Source organism: Urtica dioica, chromosome 7, assembly GCF_054948205.1.
Source record: "Urtica dioica subsp. dioica isolate 48M chromosome 7, U.dioica_male_clone48M_v1_H2, whole genome shotgun sequence".
NCBI classification, from domain to species: Eukaryota; Viridiplantae; Streptophyta; class Magnoliopsida; order Rosales; family Urticaceae; genus Urtica; species Urtica dioica.
Genome location: NC_142762.1, coordinates 34,031,983 through 34,052,313, shown reverse-complemented (window position 1 = coordinate 34,052,313; position 20,331 = coordinate 34,031,983). Strand labels below are relative to the sequence as shown.

At 35.3% G+C, this 20,331-nt stretch overlaps 2 protein-coding genes across 2 annotated transcripts; one reads left to right on the top strand and one right to left on the bottom strand.

Annotated features, from left to right (window-relative positions):
- Positions 1 to 984: 984 nt before the first annotated feature.
- Positions 985 to 4,171, bottom strand: LOC149390972 (replication protein A 32 kDa subunit A-like). Its single transcript, XM_089620256.1, has 10 exons — positions 4,000 to 4,171; positions 3,601 to 3,711; positions 3,372 to 3,469; positions 3,188 to 3,229; positions 2,987 to 3,064; positions 1,968 to 2,046; positions 1,772 to 1,876; positions 1,563 to 1,642; positions 1,367 to 1,435; positions 985 to 1,290 (listed from the first exon to the last, which is right to left on the bottom strand). Exons 1-10 carry the CDS (start codon positions 4,081 to 4,083, stop codon positions 1,209 to 1,211), a joined length of 828 nt encoding a protein of 275 aa, XP_089476382.1. The 5' UTR covers positions 4,084 to 4,171; the 3' UTR covers positions 985 to 1,208.
- A 5,155-nt stretch (positions 4,172 to 9,326) lies between these two features.
- On the top strand, positions 9,327 to 14,170 carry ACDO1 (Protein kinase superfamily protein). The gene is made up of 14 exons (XM_089621059.1): positions 9,327 to 9,795; positions 10,054 to 10,260; positions 10,708 to 10,797; positions 10,895 to 11,041; positions 11,140 to 11,304; positions 11,559 to 11,699; positions 11,810 to 11,989; positions 12,107 to 12,302; positions 12,522 to 12,649; positions 12,936 to 13,007; positions 13,162 to 13,274; positions 13,392 to 13,533; positions 13,614 to 13,683; positions 13,844 to 14,170. Exons 1-14 carry the CDS (start codon positions 9,520 to 9,522, stop codon positions 13,906 to 13,908), a joined length of 1,992 nt encoding a protein of 663 aa, XP_089477185.1. The 5' UTR covers positions 9,327 to 9,519; the 3' UTR covers positions 13,909 to 14,170.
- Positions 14,171 to 20,331: the final 6,161 nt, after the last annotated feature.

The following is a 20,331-nucleotide window of genomic DNA, read 5'->3' as shown; positions in this document are numbered from 1 at the left end:
CTTTACCCATAATTTGTTTTGTCATGAGATCTTGAAAAACACAAGAGTCGAGAAAAGATGAGATTGAGCAATTCAATGTTTTTTTTAGTTGGCTAACAGACAAGAGGTTGAATGATAAATTGGTTAAATGTAAGTCAAACGACAATAACAAAGGAGTGAGTGTGATAGTGCCCGAGCCAATAACATTTGAAGGAGATCCATCGGCTAAAGTAACTGTGGATGCGGAAGCATGAGGTGTCAGGGTGGAGAAGAGTTTGAAATTACCTATCATATGATTTGTGCACCAGAATCAATGACCCATTTGGAGGATGAGGAAATGAGGCATGCATTTGGATTATCTGATTCGACAATGGCAGTGACAGAGGGTTTGAATTCTTTAGTGATTCTTGGTACTCGAAATATTTGGCATACTCATCAGCAGGGACACGAATCAAGTCATCGGATGCGTATGCAACGTGAGCCGGGTGGTTTTTCTGATTCTTGTATAGGAGCTTCCAACATTCTTGCTTGGTTTGGCCTGGTTTCTTGCAATAGTTAAAAGTGATCGTTTCGAACTCTTTAGGACGAGAGTCAAAATTTCGTGGACCTCCGAGTTTGTAGTTAGGAGAGCGATTTGAATCCTACGTGTTCCGAGATAGCAAGGCTACGATGTCATGAGTAGGTAGGGGTCCCTACGTACAAAGAACTCGGCTGAATACTTATTGGAGAGAGTAAATGTCGATGCCAAAGATGATCTGAGACCTTGCAGTTTCAAAGGTTGAAGGGAGTCCCCAAAGAAAGCTCATGATGGTCATATGCTCACATTGTTGTTGTTGAACCTTTACATCGGCGCTAAATTGCAGCAACATGTTGAGCTCTTCATATGTCTTCTAGACTATATGAAGTAAGTGGTGAGTGGCTGTATGGAGTGGCTATATACTCGTCCATAGCTATTCGGCTATATAATAGCTCATACTATTTTCTTTTTTTTCTATGTACACAGGCTGTGAAAAAGTTATTTGATTTTGCATGGATCAAACAAAAGTAGAGCTCCAATTCAACAAAATAAGGTACTCAGTTTAAGTAGTAAGCTCTGACTGTTTATCTATCGACTATCCCATTAGAAGCATCCTAATATTCGGAGGACATATAACATATATAAAAGATTTATCGGCCAAATGAAAATATACATAAACTGCAAACAAGCATTTCGATTGATGATACGACCTCTATGCAGAGGCTGATTTAAAGTGAAATTCGTCAATTGTAGAATATATCAGACCTTCATCCTCAAGAGTTCTGATTGAATCCCTGCAAGTTACAAGGGAGAAATTTAGAATTGGGAAGTTTGTTTTACAAGTAAACATAGAGAGAGAGAGAGAGGTACATGATTTTCTCCATTGGAAGTTTTAGCTGTTGGCAGATTTCATCTCTGTGTATCCCCTTCTCCTTCGTGCTGGAATCAAAAATCAACAGAGAGTGAGGATACGAAGGGACATGAAATCATTCGACGTGAGAAAAAAAAACGTTATGCATAATTCTAAATATAAAATATATGTAAAATCAGATTCGGGGATAACTACCTGCTTGAAGGAAGCTCAAGATAGTCAATGATCAGCTGATCACAGCCTTTCTGCGCATCAAAATTGATTGGCGTGGATAGCTGAAAAGGATTTATAAAAAAAAAAAAAAAAAAAAAAAAAAAAATTTAAAAACAAGTGAAACATTTGTCAGACCTAGATCACGACCGCGAAAGAATTTAAATAAGCCTTGTTTCGAGTATAAATCATACCTGACTTGGTGTGAGATGAGATCCATTTGATCCGCTTTTGGCGGGAGTGATGAACGATGCGTCAGAAGGCTGAGGCTGAGTGCTTGTGGTGGTAGCATTACCTTGCTGTTCACCGGCACATAAAAATTAATATCAGCCAAAATTGTGGGTTATTTTACGATTTATGCACAAATGCTAGTGAGTTCATAGGCAGTACCTGGGACTTGGAACTCCGCAAGTAGCTGTGAATACATTCAATATAATGGCATGAAACTTCATCAAACTTTGTCACTGGCCTGATACATGTAAGAATAATCTACTTAAGCATTATCAAAGGTATGTGTATATATTTACAGACACCTCGTGAAGGTTTGGATTACCATATTAATTACCAGACACAAAACTTATAAAAACTAATATATTTGAACTCGACTAACTTAAGACCCAAGAATCAATACAGAGGGCATGCCAATCAGTAAAAACATTTTTCACTTCACAATAGATCTCATTTGCAATCACACTACAAATTAGCAAACAGTACAGCAGATATTCTTCTACCCTTCCTTGTGTCCGTGTAGGTCTTATGGAAAGGGAAGGCTTGGCTTATAGTCAACAAAAGTAACGCTACTCAAACCTAACAGAAGTAATGGCTAGATAACCCAGAATCATATGTATGCTAACCTGAGTTACGGAAATATGATTTGCATAGGGGATTTAATCCAGTGGTTTGGTGCTGACATCAAACAATATTTTTTAGTACAAATAATTTTTTATGAAATTTCAAAGGCGGTGAAAGTTGTTATGCTGGAAAAAAAGTTGGTGCCGAGGGAATATATTAAACCAAGGAAACACATTTGCTCTATGGTATCTTACCCTAAGCACCTTATAGAATAATAATTGCTGACAGTAAAAGCTAGTCCTCGGCTTGAGAAAGTGAAGAATACAAGATGGGTAAAGATGGTAAGGCAGTCTAATGGTAAACTATATTGGGTTCCTCGGATTTTTAATTTTACCGTGCAAAATTATTGAGCAAGAAACTACTTTAGTTGCAAAACAGCATGCAATCATTCACAAACTTGATTCCACCATGTACAAAATCGACACTACTTTGATCATCCATTTAGCTTCCAACAACAAAAAATCGCATACTCATATTTGGACATTTTACTAGAGAGAAAAACAATGAATAGATTAGATGGTAACAAGTCATAATGAATGAGCGAAGCTGTACTTTACCTGACAGAGAAAGCATTTAACCGTCGACTTCCTTGAAAGATTTTCAAGTGTCCATTGACCCGGACGTACATACCATCTCTATTGCGAAAGAAAAACCACAAGTTAGATCAGAAGACCATAAAAGATGTTGAGCAAAATACTATATCATTAACATTGTAAACCATATATATAAAAAAAAAAAAAAAAAGATTGAAACTAAACTGTATTTCTTCCATTTCCCTTGTATCGAAACCTTCATTCACCCTGATAACAAATTAAACAGAGATTTCAATATGAACTAGTATATCTACATGTAAAATTGTATATACAACTATCTCTATATGTAAACTATGTAATGTCTTTATATATTGACGATATCAAACATATCTAACTTGAAAAAGTCTACCATCTTATGCATTTAATCCGTCCCGTTCCATCATCAAGGAAGAAACCAACGTCAGTATTTCTTGAAGTTTTCTCTGAAACCATCCCAACCAGCGTAACCTATACCAGTTGGTGTCAAAAACCAGTGTTTCACAAACAAATTTAATTCCGAATCTAATGTTGCCGTCCAATTCTCTAGGCATTTTAAGAACGCATATTGCAAATTCATGGGAAGAAAAAAGTGGCAATACATTGGAAGCTTCAGCGCCATTGATAACAAAGCTTGCTTTTTCTTCACCAGAATGAGAGGCTTCGCTTATTTGCTTCACAGTCACTGGAATCAGCCCAAGAGTATTGCGACCCTGGCAAAGGAAATGGAAAATCATTGGAGGACTAAAATCGTGGAAAACAGTAGTTTTTTTTTTTAATTTTCAGAGAAAGTTCTTAATTTTTAAAATCAAACACTTCACAAGGAGGAAAAAAAAAAATCTTGAATAGCTTGAAAAATTGCTAATGATTAACAAAATTACATTTATATAATCTGTTTACGCAGATCTTCTTCCTTCAAAAGACATAGTTCGTGCATTAAAACTTTTCCCTCACTTACTCGGAATCCAAACAAGAGATAGAGTGTAAGAATTTTCTCTAACCTTTGTCGACGACGGAGCAGCGTCGCTCGGCTGAGACGACAGCGTAGATGTGAAGCCACCGTCGAACTGGCTGCCGGAGAACATCACTGCGAACCCTAAAATGCAAACTAAGGGCTTTTGGAGAGAGAAAGAGAGAGAATCTGAATGAGACTGCGCTATAGATGAAAAAGAATATGCAGTTTTATAAAATATAGAAAATGATAATTTATTATACATGTTTGGCTCCAAAATTCAGAACATTTTCCCGCCAAAGCGACCGTCCTAGCCTATTCCCGCCGAGTTTTCATGCTTTTTAAGCGAAAATTACAAACACGACCCTTTGTTATAGTAGAAATTCACGTTTTGCCCCTTATGTTTTTAATCTTATATATAAAACCCTAAGTTGGCCAAAATGATACAAATACCCTCTATTTATTTTCTCATGAAATTATAGAGGTCATTGAGTAAAGTGAACTCATTCGAGTAAAATTAGACATGAGCAAGAAATAATGGAATGTGAATTATTGTGGAGAAAGTCTTTGGTTACAAAAAAATATATTGAACTTATCATGCAGTGTGTAACGACAATATCATTGTCGATTCTCTCCGATAGCAGCTGATCAAACCATTATTTCATATTGGAGCCTACGACAACGTGATCCTTTAAATGAATGCATTTTTTGTTAGGAATAATATTGCCCACTTGAAGATAATGAATAAATGATTACTAAATTCGATAATAAGATTACTTTATTAGCATTATATGATTAGTGGGTTAAGTTCTAAACAATTAGAATCAATAACAACTATCTTCCATAGCCTCCGTATTAAACTGAGTCACGTGCTGGGCACCTGAGTTCGGGCGGTGAGCTAAAATGAGGTCGATGACTGATATACGCCTGGAAAGCTATATCTAAAGTCATATATGTGGAACACATAGGTGAAGGCTGATCACTATGTGAGAGCATTCTACACTTGTGGTAAGTGTACGACTTGGACAGGTCTTGGTGTAGATGTGTCGTTTAAGGACCGTTACGACACACTAACCGAGGTCACTATGATGGTCATAGTAAGACTTGATCTAAATCCTGAATTGATCATGGACACTGGGTTATGTTACTGAGCTCTTTGACTCATTCGCTAAAAAGCTATTCATGCTAATCACAGCTTATGTCTTGGGAGTTTTCTCAGAGCATAATTCGAGTGGGAAATGATTTACAGATACGGAATCCAGCCTTCCTGAAAGAAGGTTAATGTTCTCTCACCTAAGGGTTGATTCCAGAACCAATAGATTGCTAGCACTTTCGAAGAATCTTTCGCTGGGGAAGCAACAATGCTTAGGGCTGATATGTATCAAGAGAAGTATAACGGAAAAATTGACTTCTCTTGACACGGGTTGAACCTGGAGGATCTTGATCACGAACTAACTATATCAGTGGACACTCGTCACGATTAGTAAATATAATTCTAGTATAAAGGAGAGTTTAGTCTTGGGTTACAAGGTGGAGTATTTGACCAAGATTAGACGAATCGATGGACAAAAGAGAAAGGACTATTTCGTCTTTTTCATCGGATTTGTTAAGCTCCTATTACTAGGTCCATAGTCCCCGATTCGGCTCTGATAAAGGCGGATAAGAAATTTCGTATAATAATGTTTATCATTATTAATCTCACTTGCTGTAATTGTGATTGACAGCATTAATTCTGGAAAACGGGTATTCGCAGAATTAAATAAATATTTATGGTAGAATTGTTTATTTATTGTTTGATCAAGTAAATAAACAATTATTAATTATTTGTTTATTGTTGGACCAAGTAAATAAATGATTAATTGGGTTTTAAGCAATTTGGCCTTGCACACATGGAAAATTCGAATTTGGTTATTTGGCACTAGGGTTTGCGCAAATCTCCTTGGCCGTGTGCCATCAAATTCGAAAATACATAATTGGTATTTACCAATATTTTCTCTTTAGTTGTTTAAATAAAGGAGAGAAAAAAATATAAGATATTGTCCTATATTTTCTCATTATTTAAAAGAAAGTATTTATGAGAATATTTAGGAGAATAATATATTCTCCTTTATTATCTCACTAAATAAATTATTCTCTATTTAAATAAAAGAATAATATCTCATAGATATTGATCTGATGGATGAGAGAAAAAGTAGGATTCACTTGTTGAGATCCAATGGCCTAGATTTAATCCACTAGTGTGAACACAATAAAAGGAAATAAAATATTCTGGAAGATTCCATGAATATCTCATTTTTACTACTATAAATAGGGGTTCATGAGAAGACAAAAATAAGCAATTATTTTAAGCATATTTTTTGAGAAAAATTCGTGCATTGCAGCCTTTCTTGGCCGTGCACTTCTGCCTCTCCTCCCCTCGGAAATTCGTTTCCATTCTTAGTAAAATAAGAGAGAGATCTCGAAACACCTAGTTTCGTGATCTAGTGAGATAAAGACTGTGCCTACTCATCTTTCTTATTCGTCTCGGAGATTACGTTTCGGAAGACTAAGGTGTCATCCTCGAGTCCTTCATCAAGACAACGCAAGGAGTACGCGATTGGATTGGAGCGTTCTGTAGCTGAACCGAAAATCAATTTAAGTACTCGTTTACTCTTATATCGGTTGCTTGACTTATATGCTCTCGTGAATTAAATTAATTAAACATAACTAGATCTTGTTAATTATAACCATAATTTAATTAGCTTATGATCAGCGTAATTAATTATTTTTCCGCATTAATATGGTTATATGGTAGAATCATCTCAAACGAGTCGCATCGGAGCGATTGTTCGTGTTTGATGCGCGCTCGATCCACCGACAACAGTAACAACATCATAATAATGAAGCATCAGTTACAAAATAAGATAATTTTGTGACCGAAATGTCACGAAATACATGATCTCGTGGTCAATCCAACACAAAACCATGTACTACGTGACATGCTAGTCAACAATCATGAAATATATATCTCATGAGACAATAGTCACGAAACCACTTAAGCTATATACTATGAATTGTTATCTCATATGAATTATTATCCGGTTGAGGTTCAGCTTCAGCTTGAAGGTCGTCTAATTTTTCCTTTTTTGGAAGTCGTTTATCAACAAGGGCTTTAGACGTCTTGACCACAAAGAAGCCAAGCTTTCGGAAAGTTATCTAAATAGCAAAAAGTAAACAAAATAGCTAGAAAAACATGAAGAAAAAAAATCATATCTCTTGGAAATTAAATATCTTACCTCTTGGAACTTGATTAACTTCATATCTCTCTCCAGGAGGACGCCAGTAGACTTCCACCGATGCAATAATGGCCGAGCTATGGTAGATACTTTCTCACAAACGTTTATCGCCGTCAAGAATGGCAAACACTCATATACATATACTTGAAGCGGCTCCAGGAAACTGGGAAGGTGGATCTTCATCTTCTTTTCCTTTGAATGCTATTCCTCCGATGGAAGCTCCAGCTTATCTACAAACTTCCGGACATTCGAAACGAAGAAATCCCAAACCACGTTTCCCCAAGGATGGCTATTTAATTTATATTGGTCCTCGAAAAGCTTAAAAAATCCACATTCAGGGACTTCATTTTTACCTCATTACCAAGGAGGACATTGACTAGAAAGTAGACTTTGAGGTACTTTACCTCTTTTTCTATCGGTCATTACTTGCTTTTATGGATAAATGAATTAATCAACTTGCTCCTGTAAATGGGAGTTGATAAATGGTTTCGTAGACGTTCTTGGACCCAACTTCCTTCTTGAATGTGAACTCATCGTACTTTTCAACGAATTTGAGAAATGTCATTTCCTGGAAGTGTTTTCTTGTGAATTCTTGAACTCACCCTCCTATCTCGAATAGGAGTTTGTCAGAAACTTCACCACCCTCAAACCTCCCGGTCCTCGTGATCAAATGATTCATGATCGAAGATGATCGGACAATCTTTTCTTGATCCGTAAACTGCCCAAAACAGGATTGGGAAAAAAGGCATGTACCTCTGGCTTGCGAGGGGATAACATGGTTAGGAAATTATCCAATCAATTCCCCTATGAAAAATGATACTACACCTTCTGATACTTTCTTCAAGAAATTAGCGTGTCCACCCTTACACAAAAACATCACATTGGCAAACAAGTCAATTACAGAACAATCAAAGTCAATTACATGCTTATCACGAAGTTGTTGTTTTCGTGATTCAAGTGTCTCGAAACTGACCAGTTCGTGACCTATATGTCACGAAATCACCTAACTCGTAACTAATCTATCCCGAATTCCCTATTTCGTGATACATAAACATGAGTAAATACATGTAACCCGTTCTTTTAACACAGTACATGCACATCAACACTAAAACCAAACAACAATTTTTCACATAAACATCACATGCACAAACAGATTGTTCATCTTTTCCACCAAATGGGTTTGTATCCTAAATACATACTTTTTTCGCAATGAGTTTTGACGTTGCCTCTTCTATAACATAAGATTTCCCTTTGTCTTTGCTTCTCATGTTTAGCTTCATCATGACCATGTCATCGTTCTCGGCGGAAACATCGGGATCTTGGGCAGAGATTATGACCTTCCTTTTTTTTTTTTTTTGCTCGAGAGACAAAGCGTCTGTGGCCTTTCGCTTAAGAGACGACGGCAATTTTCTTGTTCCTTCAATTTTCGACGCCGACCTAGGGCTTCGACGGAGTGTGGACGGCGGAAGTTGAACAATCTTGCTCGAGTTCCCTTTTTGAGGCTTTGTCATTGGGTTCGCTAATTAAAAGGTTAGAGTTTTTCTGGTTTGTTTTGGTTTTAGACGGAAAATGGACGAAGGCGAGAGAGATAAAGAGACTAAAATGAAAATGCACGAAAATAAAAAAGAGGGAGAAGAGAGTGACGCAACTTCTTTTTTTCAAATTTTAAAATGTGATTGATTTTTAAGGGTACAAATTTTTTTTACAGGTAAAGCTTAATAATAGATCTGTCAATTTTTAGTTTTGATTTTTTTTTTTTTTTTTGAAGGCATTTTTAGTTTTGATTAAAAATGAGTAAATGCACACAAATAAATGATAATATTCGTGTTAATATCTCAATTTTTTTTTTAAAGTATCATTTCATTTTAAGTACAGCAATTGATGTTCTTTTTAGAAAACCGTTTACGTCACCTGTTACAACACATGATAATGGATAACTCTTACGAAGTCGAGTTGTTTATTTCCAACACAACTTTGGAGTTGGAAGCCGAGACGGTTCGGTCATCTATGACTATGAGCCAAGCAAAATTCATCGATAAAGTCGAGTAATTAAAAAATAAAGGAACAAAATAATAGCTTTGTTTGCATTTCGTGTGGCTGTCCAGTTTTTCGTATTATTATAATACTTTATATAAAATATTAATCAACTGAATTTTAAAGTTTCCTCTTCCTTCTTCTTCAACGACTCTCCACTAGTGCTGTACGGACACAAAAGAGACAACATCATATAAGTTATATCTCTTCTTCTTCGGCTTCTGCAACATAGAAACGAGAGACGAACAAGAAACCAGTAGATGGATATGCTATGCACCGTGAATTGCTCTCGCACAGCTCAGTTATCGATCAATCGAACGGTTCCGATACTCATTAGCGATCGTAGAAGGAGGAGTGGAAAAATCAGCCACAGAAAATGCTTTGGATTCAAGGTTTTGAGCTCCGCCGGTGGCGCGACGTCGAGACGGACTTCGGCGACGGCGGATTTGGTGACGGGGAAGTCCAGCGCCGCCATGGAGCAGCTCGATTTTGAGCGCGGAGTTTGCGTTCCGTTCCGAAAGTACACTCCTGAAACGGTACGATCGTCTCTGCTACTGTTTGTATATTTTGTCGTGTTTGTGGAGTTTCAAATGGTTAGAATTGTTTAAAATTGGACCGTCATATTAGCGAATTAGTCTTAGTTGTCTGTTAGGCTCAAAATTGGAAGTTTGGAATGGGGATGAACACTCGAAGGAGAAAAAAATTGATCATTTTGGTTATCAGATTGTTGTTTTAGTTGATTGGCTCGAGTGAGGCGATTATTTTTATTTCCTTTTTGTTGTCTCTTTGAGTAGGTGAGAAGCAAGGTGTTGGAATCTAGAGGAGCTGTGGTTTCTCTGATTCTTCGAGGAGTAGAGATAGTGTGGAGTTTGGGTCTGTATTGGTCGACCTTGACGTACGATTTCTTGGTCGGAAGGGATGAAGAGGTTGTTCCATTCCGCGCCCGTCAGCTCAGAAATCTCCTATGCGATTTAGGACCTTCTTTTATTAAAGCCGGTCAGGTGTGTAATGTGCAAGCATATCGAACTTTCATAACCTTGATTTGTTGGTTTGCATTTGATTTCGCAATGACATTTTGTTGTCACTTTTGGGTTGTCTAGCCATCTTTGTGATAGGATACATAACTGCCAGAACATTGTCTTTTAATCCAACTTAAAAAAAAATTTAAACACTCGATTAATTACTAATTTTATACTCAAATTGGTATTAATGACCGGTTTACCAAGGTCTTTCTCAGGTTTCTCAGGTCTTTCTCAAATTGATATTTTCTTGACGAATTTCCAAAATGTTCACGAATGTCACTCATTGAACCGAACCAATGTTCAAGGAGTCATAGTATTTAGAAATCAGCTGTTATAAGTCACAAAATTTAATATGTGGTTATGCAAGGAATCAAATACCCGTGCCATTGTATCTCTCTGATGCTTGGTCTTCTTACTGTTTGACAGGTTCTTGCAAACAGACCTGATATTATCAGAGAAGATTACATGAATGAACTTTGCATTCTTCAGGATGATGTTCCTTCTTTCCCTAATGAGGTAAAAAAATTAAAAAAAAAAAACTCTGCCATGTTGGTTCTTTTTGTGATTGAAAATGTCAATATGACAAACAAATTTATGTTTTCCAACTATCTAGGTTGCTTTTAACATAATTGAAGAGGAATTGGGACAACCCCTTGAAGCAGTATTCAGTAAAATTTCATCACAGACAATAGCTGCAGCAAGTTTGGGTCAAGTTTACCGGGCTACATTACGTAGCTCTGGCGAGGATGTTGCCATAAAGGTATGAAGCTTGTCAAGTGGATCTGATAAAGAAAAACAACCACCTTTGGATCCATTTTTAAAAGAATCTAATGGCATGATGATCAACCTCAATTTCAGGTCCAAAGGCCGCAGATTGAGCCCATAATATATAGGGATCTTTTTCTTTTCCGCACTTTGGCTTCGTTCTTGAATGGAATAAGTCTACAGAAGCTGGGCTGCAATGCCGAGCTGATAGTTGATGAATTCGGTGAGAAGCTTCTGGAGGAACTTGATTATACTTTGGTACCTTTCAGATCTTCCCTTTTGAAATTTAGTAGTTTTACATCAGAGCATAAATTTAAAACTTACCAGGTCTTTGTCTAAAGGGACACTCATGTTTTATAACATTGATGTGAGGCAAGTCCAATATGCTTTATCATAAGTTCATAACTAACTATAGGAGGGTGGTTGGCAACTTTATTGTTACACTTGACAGATCAGTATGGATGCTTTTGGCACATGCAGTCTTTGATAAATTCCTAATTTGAATGTCTCAGGAGGCTCGGAATTTAGAAGATTTTCTTGAGAACTTCAAAAATGATCCAACTGTAAAGATCCCCGGGGTTTACAAAGAACTTTCCGGACAGCGAGTTTTAGTGATGGAATGGATTGATGGAATTCGGTGCACTGACCCGCAGGTATCGTCGTCAGAATAGTGATGCCAGCCAAGTGCCAACAACTCTTTTATTTTTGTTCGGCAAATACAGAAGTGTCACATTCTTTTCTGCTAATGCTCAACGTGTTTCAGGCAATAAAAGAAGCTGGCATTGATGTCGATGGATTTTTAACTGTTGGTGTAAGTGCTGCTTTGCGACAATTGCTAGAGTTTGGACTCTTTCACGGAGATCCACATCCTGGCAACATCTTTGCTATGCGGGATGGGCGCATTGCATATGTGGATTTCGGTAACGTTGCTGTGCTTAGTCAGGTAAACTACGTTCTTGCAAAGAGAAGATACTACCATTCGCTATTTTTATTTCCCGTTCCAATTTTATATCGGGTTTAGCATCTTTGTGCTTCTTATTTGCCCTCTCTCTATTTTCAGCAAAACAAGCAGATTTTGATTGATGCTGTGGTCCATGCTGTTAACGAGGACTATGCGGAAATGGCCAATGACTTCACCAGGCTTGGATTTTTGGCTCCTGGGACTGAGGTTGCTCCTATTATTCCTGCCCTCGAAGCAATCTGGCAAAATTCTTCCGGGAAAGGGCTCTCTGATTTCAATTTCCGAAGTGTTACGGGTAATTTAAAGCACCAAATATAAAAAAAAATATATTCCTCATATTTATTCTGTTAAGAATACATTATCTATATTCCCTTGAATAATGGGGGTTGTGTCGCTTTGTCCCTTGAATTATGGGGTTGTGTCCATCAAGAGTAGTAGTTCTTAAAGTTTTTGCTAGTAATATATTGCACTTACAGAAAGCAGCTAGCGAATAATTTTGCAATTTGTGTTGCAGGGAAATTTAACCAATTGGTCTACAATTATCCTATTCGTATCCCTGAGAGGTTTTCTCTTGTTATTCGTTCTCTATTGACTCAAGAGGGCATCTGTTTCACCCTGAAACCGGAATTTAAATTTCTTGAGGTATGATATATTTATTTGCAGTTTCTTTTAGTTCATAGGTAGGAACATTTTCGTATCTGTGCAGTTAATCATGTTAAAATGTTAAATGGAGCCTTAAGCTAAGACCCCAGGGGTTAAACATATTTATATTTTAGGACCTACAATGGTTTCGTGTACTTTTTCTCCTAATACAGAGCATGTTTGTAGATGACAATTCATATAGATTCAATTTTTTTAAGATCTTTTAGCTGTGATTAAATTTCAAGTTAATATACCGAAATATTCTGACATTATTTGCCTCAAATAGGTTGCCTATCCATACATTGCGAAACGTCTCTTAACCGATCCAAACCCTGCTTTACGAGAACGCCTTATACAGGTCAGTTCAAAACCATTCCTCTATGTCTCTCTTTAGAATCTACAATTTCCGAGAAGGCTAATTAATCAAGCCTTTTTTCTCTCTTTTCCTTTTGAATGCCGTTATAGTTTCTGGTGACTATAAACTGCTCCTAATAACAAACTCGGCATTTCAGGTTCTGTTCAAAGATGGTCTTTTCCAGTGGAAACGTCTCGAGAACCTCATTAGTCTTGCGAAAGAAAACGTGGCCAAGATGAGCAGAAATCCGGCATTACAAGTGAAGGGAACGTATGTTTTCTTTCTCTCACTCGTTCACAACTCTCCATCGCTATCTCTCTATTGCTCTGCTTAAGATTTAATAATTTTTCTGATGTTAATATTTTCCCGGGCTGTTTAAATGAGCAGCCAAAAGACAAGAGACTCGCAAATGAAATTGGACCTCACAGACACCATGAAAGACGGAGCTCGCACAATCCTTCTCGACGAAGGCATCCGCAGACAGCTTCTTCTCGCTCTAACCGAAGACTCAAAGCTTCACATTCAAGAAGTAAGCAAATTTAATATCGATATTCGCTCTTCTTTTCCGAGAAAAAAGCTACTCTATACTTACAAATCCACTTTTTACAGCTTGTAGATGTATATCGACTAGTTCAAGATGAGATTGACGTGCCATCGGTAGCTGTGGAAGTAGTAAGAGGTACATAATTTCTATTTATTGATGATTATTTGGATTCCGCTTCGTTGAGCTTTCTAATCCAACAATGCCCACAAACGAGAGCCCATTCTATAAACAGTTTTATATATTCTCTTATTAATATTTTATTTTTATGTTTCAATGCAATGTTCGTGGCTCACAGACTTCCCGAGTGTTATCAGAGATTTTATGCTTTCGTGGAGTGAGTCGGTATTGTCAGACAGATAGGCATAAAGAGGAAAGATTTCTGGAACAAGAGGCAATACATACCAATTATCTAAATACACACACAGCAAGAGAAGCAGAATTAACGCTTCTCCCAATTTTCCTCACATAATAATGAGCTGTATATATTCATTTATCATGATGTTGGATCACAAATTTTGTGTGTATAAAGTATAAACTATAAAATTGTAGTCTTACATATAAGAACCAAGGACTAAGTTACTACTTACTGCTATTGCTCAAATTTTATGGGTATATTCTTGAACGCAAGGGTTTTATTGGGGTTTTCTCGGGAATAAAAGGGTAATTGCGTAGCGATAAGTAAATCGTTCCTGTAGGGTATACTGCAAAAAAAAAAGGAATAAACAGAGGGGCTTACATGACAAATGTACACAAAATAAGTTTATATATATATTTTTATATATATTTGTAAATATAGTATATACTACTTTATGTTGAAAAAAATATACAAAAATGAAAATTAATTATATCTCGAATATTATTTGACATCGTTATAAACAAATTGTTTGATATTCTTCTATTTAGATAAAATAAATTAATTTTATATGCAACATTCTATATTTAATTATATTATTTTATGTATAAAAATGATGAAATAGTTACATAACAAATGTTGGTTTATAGTGTATTTAAAAAATAAAGGATAGATGAAAAAAAAAGAAGTTAACGTGGGTGTATATTTAAGTATACACTCGATTCTTTTAAGTATTAAAGTCGAGCATACCTAAATGAGATATAATTATTTATGGGTAGCTATTTTTACTTGATGAGTCATTGATCAAGGTTTTTCTACACGAAGTTATAATTAGGTAGTTGATAAAATGACTTAGTAGTGTTGGAGCTATGAGTCTTATATATATGTAATTCATAAATAAGATTGTTGAAATGCAATGTGTATCACATCAAAGTTTATTCTTGATAGCGTTGATAAATTAATTAGGCTTAGTATTCAGCAAAGAACACTCAAGCACTATGAAAGAGTAGCTCAACACCACAAAGAATGCTTATGGTTATGCATAACCAACAAAAGAGTTGGATGAAATAATAACTAGGATGAAAAAATGATTTTTAAATTACTTGTAATTAGTGATATTCATCAAGGATCAAGGGTAAATCATGAAAGGTATTCAATAGATCTTGCATATTGTATAAAATTATAGCATATGAACCGATAGATTTTCATGTCAATGCGTTGAGTTAGTGGAGCCAATGAAAAGGTTTGTGAATTATAATGGTTCAATATTAAGCTTAGTGAATAGGTCTAGTATTTAACTGGGAGTACTCACTGAATTAAACATTGTGATATGATCTCATTCTACAAAGAATGTTTGTGCACAATCACCAAAGGAGTTTAAGGAAATAATAAATAGAATGGTGAAATGATTTTGTAATTCTAATGATATTTATCAGTGGTAGACTTCAGTAATATTATGGTATCGTCCCATATACTTAATGATATCATCTAGTTAATTTAATTACATAAACGGATTTTCTATGCACTTAATTTACTAATAAAATCACAATTAGATCGTAATAGCTCTAAGAAAAAAAAATTAGATCCTCAGTTATATATTTGATAATATTAAAGATAAACTACGTGGAATGATTAATATCATGAGTAAAGCTGGCTATATGAGATCCCGCGGGACCTCATTTCCCGTATTATTGGTACCGTGCATGAAATGGAAAAAAATCATATTATAAAATCTGGTACCGCGACTTTTGTCCCGGAACCATCCGGAAAATAGGACAAAATCGGGATCCCCGTTTAACATCATTGAGTACCATTTTTTTAAGTTGTATTTTTTAATTGAAAAATATGGGATTTTTTTAATTGCATTCATGATTAAAGTAAGAGAAAAAAAAATTATGGGAAATATGAGAATTTCCAAAACGCAAAATAAGGTACTAGAAATTTCCGGTAACGTGAAAAATGGTTCTGAGATTTCCTGGTACCATTTTTTGCGGTTCTGGTAGTTCCATTTCTCGCAAAATATGGGAGGGACCAAGGGATCCCATTTCCCGGATTCCACATATACAACATGTGTATAATGCATGTGAAAGGATATTCATCGGTGGTAATATAAATAAATAAAATGTACCCAAATCACTCTAAAGCTAAACTGGTTTACGTGAAAAATCAAAATTCAAAACACGAGTTGAGTCACACACACTTATGAGCTACTCTGCTAATCTCAATAGATTTGAATATTACTAAATTCATATCACTTCAAAAAAATCAATCAAAACTTAAAATTTAATAATTCGATTACAAAATGATTTGTGCAAAAATTGTGATACCCTTCATATTTTCGTGATAGATCGGTCACGAAATACATAATTTCGTAACAACTCGATCACAAAATTATAAAAGAAATTGATGCCGCTGCCATGGTTGTTATTAATAATCTCAAGAAGGACAACCAAAGCCGCCTCTTTTTTTTTCAAGCATTCAAGAATTTCGTGAACGATTCTAAAATTTTATGGTAGGTCAGCAATCCTGTGCTTATGGACGTCCAAATTCCATAAAATACTTTCCCAATTTTTTATGGGATGGAAGAGTCCATTCCAAGTTTTTATGGATTCCAAATTTTATTTTCCATAAAAGTTGGACTGGAATATGGAATTCCATATTTCCATATTTTTTAAATAATTATTGTTAATATTATATTCAAAGGACTTTTCTGAAAGGATTTTATAGTTTTAGGTAAATATGAAAACCATAATAAAAATTAGAAACTTAACGAAAAATAAAAAAAATAAAAATTTCAAATGAGAAATAATATGGATAACATCATAACTTTGATTAATGAAAAATAAAAATAAAAATTTTGATATGAAAAATACAAAGGTCAAATGAAAAATAAAAAGATAATGTTTCAAATGAAAAATACAAAAGACAAAGTTTCAAATGAAAATTACAATCATCCAAATGAAAATTACAAGTGATCAAGTTTCAAATTTCCTCATTCAAATTGACATTGACATTTGAAAATTGCTCGACGAATTCGGCAATCTCAAATTCTTCTTGTATTCGCTTCTCGGCTTGATAGCAATATTTTCCAATTGTGAGTGTCTCGACCATTTCGGGAGATAGGCTAGCACGTTGGTCATCAAGAATTAGTCCAACGCTACTAAAAGCGGCTTCAGAAGATACGGTGGAGATGAGGATGGTTAGAATGTCACGAGACATCTTGGACAACATCGGAAAAACATTTTCATGTTCTTATGTTCTTTCCACCTCTTCAAGAGGTCTATGTTATCATCATCCATTGCCGCACATCGGGTTGAGTTGCAGGGGTTGATCTCGGCATTCGAAGATGATTGCGGAGAAAGCTGACCGGTAAGTTGTCGCATTAGTCGGAAAGCGGTGGCTCCTCTAGTAGATGAACTTCTTTGCCGAGGAAAAGGATTCGCGGTTAGAATGGCATATTTCACTTCGTAATTTCTGAAAAGATCATAAAACCCATCGACCACTATGGTGTGATCATGTGTAACGTAATATGCCTTGTAAACATGTTCTTAAACTTTCAAAAATTCCCCTCAACCCTTCAAATTTACTACGAAGGTCTAGAATAGTAAGTACATCCATACAACAATGGAATTTTTCCGTAAACTATAAAATCCTCTCAAGATGCAATTTACAACAACGAATGAATAGCTATATGAGATGTTGGTGTATAAACGGCCGACAATGAACAAGTTTGGATGTAAAAAAGGTTTAGAAAAGTACTCCAAATTTTTGTCAATTTAATATCATCGGCGCTTATGGCATCTAACCCATGAATTGAGTTGATGTAAGCAACGGTAATATTAACATAATTTTCCTCCAAGAAATGAGTGAGCATTAAAAAAGTGAAATTCCAATGCGTGTCATTGTTTAATTGAAAAATTCGTTCTTGGAGGTCATTATACAATTGTCTTTTTTGAGTTATTTGACTATAGCATTTGAAGTAATTATCCACCCAATATAACCTCTAATTTTTTCAATGGTGGGAGAAAATTTTGTAACCCCCGGCCGACCACTTAAATTTATAATATGAGTGGCACATCTTTGGTACAAAAGATTTCCATAACATCCAATTTTTTCGGCAAGTAGTTTAATCATTCTAGTATTTGAAGTGACATTATCTAATGTGACAAAGATAATTCTTCTAGTTATTTTCCGTTCTTGTATAACATAAAAAATAATCTTCAAAAGATTATCGGCACTGTAAATTTCATGAATACACTTGAAAGTAATAATTCTTTTGTTAAAAAATTAATCATCACCTATGTTATGAACAAAAACACTAACATAGTTAACTTTAGTCTTCTCCGTCCATATATCGGATGCTAAGGCTACGGAAAAAGACCCCGAATAAATAATTTTTTTTAGTTTTTTTTTTCTTCTTCCAAAATATTTCAAAATGTCACGCCTTATTGTATGTCTAGAAACCATATGCTCATTTGGAACAAAATAACCAATATAGTCTAGATAAGAAACAGATTCAATATGACTCAAAGGTAAATCCGACCCTATTACATATCTAACAAATTTTCTTCTATGGTCTAGGGAGTTGAAATTTCTTACTTGATTTTGGTCCGTGATGCCATGAGGTTTTGCACACTTGCGGTGGTGGGAGATCAACATTTTTGTCTTATGCTTTTCGTTGTCGGCGGAGATCATTTCACCACAAATGTTACACTTTCCACACTTTTGTAAATCGGGGCCGAGGCAACGCTCAAAATATTTCCACATTTCGAATCAAGTCCTCTTGTGAAATTTTACTTGTGGCCGAACTCCATCCTCTTCTTGTGTGTGTTGAGTGTCGGTGGTGGATTTTCGTCGGGGTTGGATTACATTGGTGGGAGGTTGCCCTTCTTCATCCACACCATCCTCCTCTTCATCCACCTCTTCATGTCGATGATTTTGTGGATCTTCAAAAAGGCGTGTCACTTGTGGGACATAGCCTTCGTGTGAAAAATGGTCGGATGATGGTAGGATTTGGATGGGTGGTGGAAAATGGTGTGGAGAAACATTATATGGGGATAAAGGTTGAAAAGTGGGAAGTTCATAAGAAAATTGAGGTTGAGGAGTTGGATCAAATTCCGTGAAACCTTCGATGTTTTGGTAATTAAGTTGGTTAATTTGTGTCAAAGTTAACCAATTTTTGAGATAACCTTGATTTAGGCAGAGTGGTTTGTGTTGTTGAGGTTGTGAATTTTTTGAAGGAGAAGACATTTTTTTTTTCATGTGTGAATTTGAGAGAGAATGAGAGATGTGCGAAGAAATAAGTGTTGTTGGGGGAGTACTTATAAGAGAAATGTTTTTGGATTAAAAAAAATATATTTTTGTAAATTTCAGACCCTATAACGGTAACAAAATTGTGGCCATTGGATCTCAAACGGTAATAAATTCAATGGCCCAGAATTTTTGAAAAAAAAAACATTTATCATGTTGGAAAAATTGGACACCAAATTTATTATGGGATTCAACCAACTTTTTCGATTTAATACGGGGTCCAATCACCTTTTTCACATTGATTAATTAGGAATTTGGACTGTCCAAATTCTAAGAAAAAAAAATTGGATAAGTCCCGTCCAACTTTTGAGCTCCAGATGCGCAGGATTGCAGGTCAATCACGAAATAAATAAAAAACCGGTCACAAAAAAGATAGTTTTATAAGAAAATAATACTCTTTCTCTCTCTTTAATTTAGTAATAGAATTGTCAAATTTAAGTTTTGATTGATTTCGATAAAGTGATAGGAGTTTGGTAGAATGTGTGCTCAAATGCTTAATCTAAAGTGAAGTGATATTTGGACTAGGTGTTTTTTTTTTTTTTTTTTTAATTTTTTTTAATTTTGACACAAATATCATTAAATACAATCAATCAATAATCAAAATTTAACAGTTTTATTCTAAATGAGTTGCATATATTATAATACCTTCCATAATTCGTGACAATTCGATCACGAGATTAAAAACGATCACAATTCACAATATAGTATTTTTGTTAGCAAATAATTTTCTCTCTTATTATAAAATAGAACAGTTAAAGTGTTAAAGTTTTAAATGTTTGATGATATTGATAAAGTAAACATGAATTTAATAATATCTGTGTCAAGATAATTTTTTTTCACTCTTATTGCATTTCCCCTTTTGTGGACCTTGCCTTTTGGAGTTATGAACTTTGTTTATTTAAAAAAAATATATATATATATATATTATTTTATCACGAACTTGATATATTAGAGAACAGAGGCAAAGGAAAAAAGAAATATAAGAGTCACTTCTGGGAAACGAAAAGAATTCGGTGGGATTTTTTTTTGTATTTTGTGACCAGTCGAATCTCGAGCAACTAAAGAGAGAGAGAGAGAGAGAGAGAGAGAGAGAGAGAGAGAGGATTTAAGTAATACGAATA

Bases quoted from the DNA above. Each gene is read 5' to 3' on its own strand.
- LOC149390972 (XM_089620256.1), bottom strand. From the start codon at position 4,083: ATGTTCTCCGGCAGCCAGTTCGACGGTGGCTTCACATCTACGCTGTCG. The intron at 3,470-3,600 runs GTATTGCCACTT...CAACTGGTATAG, and splicing joins ATGGCGCTGAAGCTTCCAAT to GTTACGCTGGTTGGGATGGT. The intron at 3,065-3,187 runs GTTTAGTTTCAA...CTTTCGCAATAG, and splicing joins AGGGAAATGGAAGAAATACA to AGATGGTATGTACGTCCGGG.
- ACDO1 (XM_089621059.1), top strand. From the start codon at position 9,520: ATGGATATGCTATGCACCGTGAATTGCTCTCGCACAGCTCAGTTATCG. The intron at 11,990-12,106 runs GTAAACTACGTT...CTCTATTTTCAG, and splicing joins ACGTTGCTGTGCTTAGTCAG to CAAAACAAGCAGATTTTGAT. The intron at 13,684-13,843 runs GTACATAATTTC...CGTGGCTCACAG, and splicing joins AGCTGTGGAAGTAGTAAGAG to ACTTCCCGAGTGTTATCAGA.